Raw genomic sequence first — 12,153 nt, forward strand, 5'->3', positions numbered from 1 at the left:
TTTTTTTTTTTTTTTTTTTTTTTTTGAGGCCCAGGCTGGAGTGCAGTGGTGTGATCTCGGCTCACTACAACCTCCGCCTCCCAGACTCAAGTGATTCTCCTGCCTCAGCCTCCTAAGTAGCTGGGACTACAGATATGTGCCACCATGCCTAGCTAGTTTTTGTATTTTTTGTAGAGATGGGGTTTCACCATGTTGTCCAGGCTGGTCTCAAACTCCTGAGCTCAAGCGATCTGCGTGCCTCTGCCTCCCAAAGTACTGGGATTACAGGTGTGAACCACCACCCTCAGCCTTCTAGAGGTTTTTAAACTTGAACATATCTTTTCTATTCTCTTGGCAAAGAATACTGAACACATAGGACTTAGAAAATATTTCCCCTAAGAAAATATTATAGGTGTTTTTATATTCAGTTAGTTATTTTATCAGTGGGGGATTTTTTTTCAGATATGTGGAAGCCACAGATATCAGTGACAGAGTTTGCAATATTGGAGAGGAATTTGTAAATTGCAATAAGTGTGATAATTATACACATTTCTTCACTGAGTGTGAATACCTGTATACACGTAGTTTTTCTATATGGAATCTAACAAAAATTCTGAGAAACACATTATACAATATATTCAACACACATGAGGCCCCACAGAAAAGTAAAAAGGAGACTCACGATTCCCAGTGACTGTGATTCCCTCCCTGAGGGTCTTGGTTCTTGCATGAGTGAAGATGTAAGAACAGAAAATGTTTGTTTGTTCCTGGAATTTGGGATCCAGTTGCTTTTCTGACACCTTCTCAATATTGGCTAGAAGGTCTTTGTCATTTGTTGGCCGGTCAAAGACGAAACACTTCCGTTTTGGAAAGAAACGCCTGATGCATTCCCTGGGAAAATTGGATGTTTGAACTCTGGGATTATTGCCTGAGGGATAAGAAAAACAGAGAATATAGTGAAAACAGTCTTGGTATAAGGGAGCTAAAGGTATTTTTGATAGGGTGTATTGTCTTTTTGCCATCTTCTATGCTTACAGACCTCCTTTAACATAAAAATTAAATACTTCTGTGCACATTGATGCTAAAAGAATTTGTATAATGTTAGCTATTTTTTAGTAAAATCCTCTGAAGACTAAATGTAACAAGAATATAATCTTGTATTGTTTTGTTTTTTCGAAACGAGGTCTTGCTCTATTGCCCAGGCTAGAGGGCAGTGGCACAATCACGGCTTACTGCATCCTTGATTTCCTAGGCTCAAGTCATCCTTCCACCTTAGCCTCTTTAGTAGTTGAGACTACAGGTGTGCACCATGACACCAGCTGATTTGTTCTAGTTTTTATAGAGACAGGGTCTCACTATGTTGCCCAGTCTGGTCTCAAACTCCTGAGCTCAAATAATCCTTTCACCTTTTCCTTCCAAAGTGCTGACACTACAGGTGCGAGTCACCTTGCCCAGCCAAGAAGGTAGTTTTAAGATAATCATCACTTCTTTATAAACTCTTAAAAGACTGTATTCGATTTGACAGTATTGCTCTTCTGCCTATGAATTTTTAAGAAATGTTTCAAGAAAGCATAAATAGAAAAATGAAAGCAACAATGAGTTCACTGGAATTGATATTTCTCATAAGGTTTTATCAGATACACACTCAGATAAATGTAACCCATTAAAACAATTATTATGAAATTCTAGCATGGATACATATGTTGGGTTTAAGAGAAAAATCATAACATAGAAAGTAAAATGAATATTCCGACAATTATCAGAAATTTTGAAAAGGCACAGATTGTAAAGACGTGCTTCTTCAGGTTGCTTTAGAAAACAAAATCATTTTTGTAGATGATATAACTATATGGATATTGAAAAGTTATATCCCTCCATGAGAAGAATAATATCTGTGTAACATGTTGATGTATTTTGGATGTGTGTCCCCTCCAAATCTCATGTTGAAATATGACCCCCCCCCAATGTTGGAGGTGGGCCTAGTGGGAGGTGTTTGGGTCACAGGGGCAGATTTCTCATGAATACCTTGTTACCATCCTTGTGGTAATGAGTTCACACAAGATCTGGTTGTTAAAAGTCTGAGACCACCCCCCTCTGTTGTTCCCTTTCTCACCATGTGACATACCAGCTGCCCCCTTCACCTTCCACCATTAGTAAAAGCTTCCTGGGGTCCTGACTAGAAGCAGATGCTGGTGCCATGCTTGTACAGCCTGCAGAACTATGAGCCAAATAAACTTCTTTTCTTTATAAATTACCCAGGCTCAGGCATTCCTTTATTGCAATGCAAAATGGACTAACACACACATTTGTATTTTTATTAGATAGGCTTTTCATTGTAATTTCATGTCTAACAATGATCTGGTCAATCATTTTCTAAACACAGAAAAGCAGAGGGCAAAACACAGATCACAAGCATCTTGTTATTAGAAAGTCTTAGCACCCATTGTAATCTGAATGCTAAGGTACTAATTGCACAAAGAACAAATCTGTCTTGAATAATTTATCTGCACTTTAGACTCTACTTTTCTTAAGTGAACTAGGCTCCATTCCTAGAGCTCTTCAACATACCCCTCAGTACCCGTTTCTACAGACCTCAATCTAGTCTCAAATACAAATGAAACCCCGGAGATGATGGGCAGTGTTTAGCAGATCACACACCCAGTGGACCACCCACAACCCAGGCCACATTCTGATACCTTGAATCAGCTTCAAGGCATTCTCCAGGTATTCATCTTCTGTGATAGGGTGACCGTTCAACTTCAGCTCCAGAGTGAAATCCCGTACTGTCCAAATAAAGTCTGGGAAGAAACTCACAAACTCTGTGGAATCTTCTACTCCATCAGGCCTTGGGGAGGACTTTGCCTTAATTAGTTCTGTGAGCTCCGTCACATAACTAGGACTTAGGTAAGGAAAAGCAACTGTCTGCCCACAATTCACACATTTCTTTTATAAAAATATTATAAACACTCTCTTTTGTCTTGGGTTCCCTGTGCTGCACCACAGGTAATTACATTAAAGGGAAGGAGGAAATGACTTGATCTCCATTCCTATAAAGTCAGTGAAACCTGGTGGTTCCGTTCTATTCCTGGAAGGATACTGCAGCTGCTCCAGGGCCTGGTGGTTGATGGTGCTCATGCTGTTGTAGACAAAGGTGCTGCACAGGAGCACAGACAGGGCAAAGATCCAGGAGTCATTCTTAGGGTCACCCTAAAAAGCACATTAGAGCAAAGGACTTAGGAGTGTAGTCTTTAGAAATTCACTGAGACATTTATTTTGTCAGTCTTTCACTTATGATTTCAGCTAATGTACTTGCTGTACAAAGAAGATAGACATGAATGTAAACAACAGTTTGTTACAATATGTCTTCTAATAACAACTTCTTTACATATAAAAGGATTCTAATCTTCATAGGGTTTTTCTTTTCCTCAATTGGATGAAATAAGATGCATATATGGAAAAACTAGTACAATATCTGGTTTTCAGTTGGATATTCATGATGAGTGTTAACACTTCTTCAGTCTACACATATTTATTGGCCATGCATCACATAGAAAAACCATACCGTAGTATGCATAACTGGGGATTGTAATTATATTCAATTAAATTCAGCAAACACTTACAGGAAACTGAAGAATGTTTCTCACTGTTCTTATGTTTAGAAAAGCAAATTTAATAAATTTACTCTCAAGATGACTATTTCAAAGCTGTGACAAACATTCATAATGATGAATTCAATAAAAATGGCAATATTTATAGATAACATCTTAGTAATGTACATAAGAAGTGGAACCCATAGCTATAATGTTAAATTAAAAATTACAAGTCTATCCAGGAAGATAAGAGCTATTTAAATTGAAGAGTGTATGTGATAGGAAGGTTTCCTGGAAGTCATGAGCTGAATGTTAAAAAATTGATAGAATGTGGATTTGAAGAAATGAAGGTGATTCTGCAAGTAGAAAGACCCACAGGAACAAAATTAGAGATTGTAGATTTCAGGAGTCTTTGCAATAAGAATAGAGTTTATTGGCCTGACTGAGCAGAGGGTAAGTGCAGAAGATAAGACTGAATAGGGAGCTCCAGTACCTGGTTGATTAAGGACACTAAAGGTCAGGCTAAATTTGTTTTTATAAACTATAGCATGTCTAAATTATAGATAGTCCAGGAATTATTTCTATCCTAAAAAGCATGTGTAACTGGTTCCTAAAGCAAATATAAAAACTGAGATCTAGAGATTTCTACGTGATTCCAGGAGATTCTATATGAGATTTTGGAGGTAGGAAGAATAGCCTATTCATTTTTTTATGTCCCCTACTCCTTAATTTTTAAAAAAGTAATCAATGAGGATTCTTCTTAGAAGTGGGACTCGTGACAAACAATAAACTATTTAGACAGGAGTATATCACTGTTTGATAGATGACTTTAAAGTTTCTATAAAAATCCCAAAGGCATTTTGTTTATTATTATTCTTTTTTGTAGAGATGGGCTTTCACTATGTTGCCCACAGTGGTTTCTAACTCCTAGCCTCAAGCCACCTCCACTGTCTCAACCTGGCCCCAATAATATTCTTAAATAAATATAAAAAAATCCTAAAATTAATACAGAATCACAAAATGCTCTGAATAATCAAAGTAATCTTGAACCAGAAGAACAAAGCTGGGGGCATCATATTTCTTGATTTCAATATATATTGCAAAGCCACAGTAGTCAAAATAGTATGATACTGGCATAAAAACAGACATATAGATCCAATGGAACAGACTAGACAATGCAGAAATAAATATATACATCCACAGCGAACTCATTTTTGACTAATGTGCTGAGAACTTACATTGAAGAAAGGATGGTCCCCTCAATAAATGGTGCTGGGAAAACAGATATCCACATGTATGCAGAAGAGCAATATTTGATCCTATTGCACACCATACACAAAAACAACTGAAAATGGATTAAAGACTTAAATGGAAAACCAGAAACTGGATCCAGAAATCCCACTGCTGTGTATATATCCAAGGAAAATGAAATGACTATGTCAAAGAGATATCTGTTCTTTTGTATTTATTGCTGTACTATTCACAATAGCCAAGGCATGGAGTCAATCTGTTTCCATCAACAGATGAATGAATTTTAAAAAATGTGAAATCTATACACAATGAAATACTATTAAGCCTTCAAAAAGAAGGAAATCCTTTCATTGGCAACAACCTGGAGGAATCTAGAGGATGTTAAGCTAAGTTAAATAAACCAGGCACAGAAAGACAAACACTGCATGATTTTACTTATATGTGAAATCTAAAAGAGTTGAACTCATAGCAGTAGAAAGTAGAATGATGGTTACGAGGGGCTAGTGGAGAGGGGAACAGGAAGGTTGGAAAATGTTAGTCAAAGGATACAAAATTTTAGTTGGATAGAAGGGGAAAAAAAAGATACGAAGCTGTAAAAATACCAGAAGAATATACAAGGAAAAAACTTGACATTGGTTTGGGCAATGATGTTTTTGGATATGACACCAAAAGCACAGGTGACAAAAGCAAAATTAGACAAGTGAGACTGCATCAAATTAAAATGCTTCAGGTAACAAAGGAAACAATCAGCAGAGTGAAAATGCAACCAATGGAATAGGAGAAAAATATTTGCAAACCATATATTTGATAAGGGGCTAATATCCAAAATATATGAGGAACTTATATAACTCAATAGCAAAAAAAATCCTTATACCTCATTAAAAATGAGCAAAGGTGCTGCAATAACTTATGCATGCATGTGTCTTTATAATAGAATGATTTGCATTCCTTTGGGTATATACCCAGTAATGGGATTGCTGGGTTGAATGGTAGTTCTGTCTTTAGCTCTCTGAGGAATTGCCATACTGTCTTCCACAATGGTTGAACTAATTTACACTTCCACTAATGGTGTAAAAGCCCACAGCCTCACCAGTATCTGTAATTTTTTGACTTTTTATTAATACCCTATTCTGACTGGTGTGAGATGGTATCTTACTGTGGTTTCCATTTGGATTTCTGTAATGATCAGTGATGTTGAGCTTTTTTTTCATATGATTGTTGGCCATATGTATGTCTTGCTTTCATTACAGCACTGTTCATAAGAGCAAAGACATGGAATCAACCTAAATGCCCATCAATGATAGACTGGATACATAAAATGTGGTACATAAACACAATAAAATACTATGCAGCCGTAAAGAAGAACAAAATCATGTCCTTTTCAAGGACATGGATGGGCCTGGAGGGCATTATCCTTAGCAAACTAATGCAGGAACAGAAAACCAAACACTGCATGTTCTCACTTGTAAGTGGAAACTAAATGATAAGAACATACGGACATATAGAGGGGAACAACACACACTGGGGATTATGGGAGGGTGTGGGAGGGGAAGAGGGAGAGAAGCAGGAAAAATAACTAATGGATACTAGGCTTAATACCTGGGTGATAAAATAACCTGTACAACCAACCCCCATGACATATGTTTATCTATGTAACAAACCTGCACATCTTGCACATGTACCGCTGAAGTTAAAATAAACAGTAAAAAAATGAGTAAAGAACCTGAATACACATTTCTCAAAAGAAGACGTACAAATGGCTAATATGTATATATAAAGGTGTACAAAATAGCTAATTATCAAGGAAATGCAAATTAAAACAAAAATAAGATATCACCTGACACATTTAAGATGGCTATTACCAAAGGAGTTAAAAATAACAATTGTCAGCAAGAATATAAAATAAGAGAACATTTGCTGTTTTTTGGAGTGTAAATTCATGCAGCTATTATGGAAAAAGTATGGAGGTCCCTCAAAAAATTAAAAATAGAACTACCATGTGATCCAACAATCTTACTTTTATGTATAAATCCAAATGAAATTAAATCAGTATTTTAAAGAGATATCTGTACTTTCATATTTATATTTATATTTAAATATGGAAGTATGAATATTTAAATATATCCATAATAATTGCAGCATTATTCACAATAGCCAAGATATGGAAACTACCCGAATGTCCATCAATGCACGAACAGAAAAAGAAAATGTAGAGTACATGTATGTGCGTTGCACTAGTCCGTTCTCATGCTGCCCAATAAAGACATACACGAGACCGGACAATTTACAAAGGAAAGAGGTTTGACTCACAGGTCAGCATGGCTAGGGAGGCCTCAGGAAACTTACAATCATGGTGGAAGGGGAAGCAAACACATCCTTCTTCACATGGTAGCAGGAGAGAGAAGAATGATAGCCAAGTAAAGGGCGAATCCCCTTATAAAATGATCAGCTCTCATGAGAACTTACTCACTATCACGAGAATAGCATGGGGAAACCACCCACATGATTCAATTACCTCCCACCAGGTCCCTCCCACGACATGCGGGGATTATGGGAACTATAATTCAAGATGAGATTTGGGTGAGGACACAGCCAAACTATCCATAGCATGCATATATATATTTATTGAATATATATATAATTTATATATTTTTTATTATACTTTAAGTTCTAGGGTACATGTGCACAACATGCAGGTTTGTTACATATGTATACATGTGCCATGTTGGTGTGCTGCACCCATTAATTCATCATTTACATTAGGTATATCTCCTAATGCTATCCCTCCCTGCTCCTGCCACCCCACGACAGGCCCTGGTGTGTGATGTACCCCACCCTGTGTCCAAGTGTTTTCATTGTTCAATTCCCACCTATGAGTGAGAACATGCGGTGTTTGGTTTTTGTCCTTGCGATAGTTTGCTGAGAATGATGGTTTCCAGCTTAATCCATGTGCCTACAAAGGACATGAACTCATCATTTTTTATGGCTGCATAGTATTCCATGGTGTATATGTGCCACATTTTCTTAATCCAGTCTATCATTGATGGACATCTGGGTTGGTTCCAAGTCTTTGCTACTGTGAATAGTGCCGCAATAAACATATGTGTGCATGTGTCTTTATAGCAGCATGATCTATAATCCTTTGGGTATATACCCAGTAATGAGATGGCTGGGTCAAATGGTATTTCTAGTTCTAGATCCTTGAGGAATCGCCACACTGTCTTCCACAATGGTTGAACTAGTTTGTGGTCCCACCAACAGTGTAAAAGTGTTCCTATTTCTCCACATCCTCTCCAGCACCTGTTGTTTACTGACTTTTTAATGATCGCCATTCTAACTGGTGTGAGATGGTATCTCATTGTGGTTTTGATTTGCATTTCTCTGATGGCCAGTGATGATGAGCATTTTTTCATGTGTCTGCTGGGTGCATAAATGTCTTCTTTTGAGAAGTATCCATTCATATCCTTTGCCCACTTTTTGATGGGGTTGTTTGTTTTTTTCTTGTAAATTTGTTTGAGTTCTTTGTAGATTCTGGATATTAGCCCTTTGTCAGATGAGTCAATTGCAAAAATTTTCTCCCATTCTGTAGGTTGCCTGTTCACTCTGATGGTAGTTTCTTTTGTTGTGCAGAAGCTCTTTAGTTTAATTAGATCCCATTTGTCAATTTTGGCTTTTGTTGCCATTGCTTTTGGTGTTTTAGACATGAAGTCTTTGCCCATGCCTATGTCCTAAATGGTATTGCCTAGGTTCTCTTCTAGGGTTTTTATGGGTTTAGGCTTAACATTTAAGTCTTTAATCCATCTTGAATTAATTTTTGTATAAGGTGTAAGGAAGGGATCCAGTTTCAGCTTTCTATAGATGGCTAGCCAGTTTTCCCAGCACCATTTATTAAATAGGGAATCCTTTCCCTATTTCTTGTTCTTGTCAGGTTTGTCAAAGATCAGATGGTTGTAGATGTGTGGTATTATTTCTGAGCACTCTGTCCTGTTCCATTGGTCTATATCTCTGTTTTTGTACCAGTACCATGCTATTTTGGTTACTGTGGCCTTGTAGTATAGTTTGAAGTCAGGTAGCATGATGCCTCCAACTTTGTTCTTTTGGCTTAGGACTGTCTTGGCAATGCGGGCTCTTTTTTGGTTCCATATGAACTTTAAAGTAGGTTTTCCAATTCTGTGAAGAAAGTCATTGGTAGTTTGATGGGGATGGCATTGAATCTATAAATTACCTTGGGCAGTATGGCCATTTCCACAATATTGATTCTTCCTATCCAGGAGCATGGAATGCTCTTCCATTTGTTTGTGTCCTCTTTTATTTCATTGCGCAGTGGTTTGTTGTTCTCCTTGAAGAGGTCCTTCACATCCCTTGTAAGTTGGATTCCTAGGTATTTCATTCTCTTTGAAGCAATTGTGAATGGGAGTTCATTCATGATTTGGCTCTCTGTTTGTCTGTTATTGGTGTATAAGAATGCTTGTGATTTTTGCACATTGATTTTGTATCCTGAGACTTTGCTGAAGTTGCTTATCAGCTTAAGGAGATTTTGGGCTGAGAAGATGTGGTTTTCTAGATATACAATAATGTCATCTGCAAACAGGGACAATTTGACTTCCTCTTTTCCTAATTGAATACCCTTTATTTCTTTCTCCTGCCTTATTGCCCTGGCCAGAACTTCCAACACTATGTTGAATAGGAGTGGTGAGAGAGGGCATCCCTGTCTTGTGCCAGTTTTCAAAGGGAATGCTTCCAGTTTTTGCCCATTCAGTATGATATTGGCTGTGGGTTTGACATAAATAGCTCTTATTATTTTGAGATACGTCCCATCAATACCTAATTTATTGAGAGTTTTTAGCATGAAGCATTGTTGAATTTTGTCAAAGGCCTTTTCTGCATCTATTGAGATAATCATGTGGTTTTTGTGTTTGGTTCTCTTTTTATGCTGGATTATGTTTATTGATTTGCATATGTTGAACCAGCCTTGCATCCCAGGGATGAAGCCCACTTGATCATGGTGGATAAGCTTTTTGATGTGCTGCTGGATTCGGTTTGCCAGTATTTTATTGAGGATTTTTGCATTGATGTTCATTAGGGATATTGGTCCAAAATTCTCTTTTTTTGTTGTGTCTCTGCCAGGCTTTGGTATCAGGATGATGCTGGCCTCATAAAATGAGTTAGGGAGGATTCCATCTTTTTCTATTGATTGGAATAGTATCAGAAGGAATGGTACCAGTTCCTCCTTGTACCTGCAGTAGAATTCAGCTGTGAATCCGTCTATATATATTCAATATCAAAAAAGGGAATTTTGTCATTTGCAACAACATAGATGAACACTGAGGTCGTTATGCTAAGTGAAATAAGTCAGACATAGAAAGACAAATACTGCATGATCTCACCTATTTGTGGAATCTAAAATAGTCAAATAGTTAAACTCATAGCAGCAGAGTATAATAGTGGTTGCCAGGGGCTGGGGATGGGAGAAATGAAGAAATGTTGGTGAAAGAGTTCAAAATTTCAGTTATGAAAGATAAATAAACTCTGGAGATCTACTGTACAGCAGTGTGACTATAAGTAACAATACTATATTGATTGTGACCTTTACTTCCACTAAGAGGACAGATCTTAATTGTTCTTACCACACCAAAAAATAAAAAGAGAGCATAGAAAAAAGAAAATGGTAACTATGTGAGGTAACAGCTATATTATTGGCTGGATTGTGGTGATCATTTCACAGTGTATACACATACCAAAACATTAAGTTGTACAGCTTAATTATATATAATTTTTATTTGTCAATTATACAACACTAAAGCAGAAAAATAAACAGAATTTCTAACGCCTGTTTGGGCAAAAATAAAGTGTATAGAAATTTAGAACCCATTCCCAAATAAGTCTCAAAGTAAGACAATAAGAGAGAGAAATTATTTATTTCACCCATTCATAAGAAGCTAAATACCAAAAATTCATCTTATAATGTTTATTGTAAGAAGAACAAATACTTTTATATGATGAGCACAATCAGAAATGTCTCAAAGCCTTCCAGAATGCTCTGTGTGTAATTGATGAGCTTCATCATGAGAAATATAAACTGAACTCTCCTAATTCCAACCCTCAAATGTACTCTTCACATGGTAGCTCAGAAGGTGGGTGAGAGGCCTCTCCTCATCTCCTGAGATTGGAGTCAATACCTCTTCTCTTTCTTATCAAGGCACTGTTATACACAACTGTATGTGGTGAAAGCTGTGAGGTGCTGCCTGGATCACAGGTGTCAGCTCTCTTAATGAGAAAGTTTTCCAGGGCAGACTTCCAGTGATTGACCAGCACCAGGGATGAAGGCCTAGCACCCTTGTCCCAAAACATGATAACTCAAAAGGGCCATTCTAGCCACAGAGCTCCCTGTGGAATTGACAGAGGGCAGGGATTGCATTGCATTCCAATCTCCTCCCTCTCAGCAACCTGCTTCTTTCCCAGTCACACTACATCCTGAAGGCTCTTTGTGGGCAGGACCTTTACTTTGTTCACCAATGTCTATGCTACTCAGCCCAAAGGCCTGGAACTCAACTGCTTAACAACCTTTTATCAAATTGAATCAAATCATTCACCACTGTGCCAAGAAATAAAAGAATGTTTTACCTAATATACCATGAAATCTAACCTTGTCTAGAAGTGTGATTCAAACAGGTCAAAGATTGCCTTATTTGCTATAGTTGGATTTCTAGTTTGCACAAATAGATCACAACAGTTTAATTACAAGGATCACATCTGGAATAAAAGGAACCTGTCTATGACTCTCTGTCTTACCTTTTCCACATCGCCCAGACCTTCGGTGTCCAGAAGGACCAGGGTGTGGTTTGGCTTGGAGGGGTGGGGCACGCACCACATCCAGATGCCCTTGGTTTCAGACTGCACCGTGGAGCCCAGAGGGAAGCCTGCAGAGAAGAGGAGGAAGCTAAGCACAGGGACAGCAGAGCAGCCAAGCCACCCTGGGGCCACAGCATCAGACTGGTTGGATTGTAACTACCCCAATATACATGATGGTGCTTTCTGTATTTCCTCAAGAATGGCTTACTTCGTGAATAATCTATATAAAAAAGTGAGGGACATTAAATGTGAGAATGATGCCAAGTAACGGCTCAAAATGGAGACAAAGAGAAATCTATGAATCAGACAAAGAGGAGGTCACTGATAACAGGAACATGTTAAAAAGTGGTGGGGTTCAAAGTCAGAGAAGAGTGGGTTGAAGAAAGACACAAGAAGGAAAAAACTCAAAAAGGGAAATTGAGATCTTTTTTTGCATTGAAAAGTGATTAAAAACTAAAACAAACACAAAAACAAAACAGAA

At 37.7% G+C, this 12,153-nt stretch overlaps 2 protein-coding genes across 2 annotated transcripts in view; one reads left to right on the forward strand and one right to left on the reverse strand.

Moving 5' to 3' along the window:
- The window catches only part of GBP5 (guanylate binding protein 5), a 175,979-nt gene that overhangs the window by 84,463 nt on the left and 79,363 nt on the right, over positions 1–12,153 (forward strand).
- Positions 1–12,153, reverse strand: part of GBP6 (guanylate binding protein family member 6) — a 32,750-nt gene that overhangs the window by 7,778 nt on the left and 12,819 nt on the right. Inside the window, exons 5-8 of the mRNA XM_003808396.5 lie at positions 11,613–11,740; positions 3,077–3,186; positions 2,676–2,872; positions 662–907 (exon numbers count right to left, since the gene is read on the reverse strand). Coding sequence (XP_003808444.4) covers positions 662–907; positions 2,676–2,872; positions 3,077–3,186; positions 11,613–11,740 — 681 coding nt within the window. The remainder of the gene's footprint in view (positions 1–661; positions 908–2,675; positions 2,873–3,076; positions 3,187–11,612; positions 11,741–12,153) is intronic.

This window comes from Pan paniscus, chromosome 1 (genome assembly GCF_029289425.2).
Source record: "Pan paniscus chromosome 1, NHGRI_mPanPan1-v2.0_pri, whole genome shotgun sequence".
Taxonomy (NCBI): domain Eukaryota; kingdom Metazoa; phylum Chordata; class Mammalia; order Primates; family Hominidae; genus Pan; species Pan paniscus.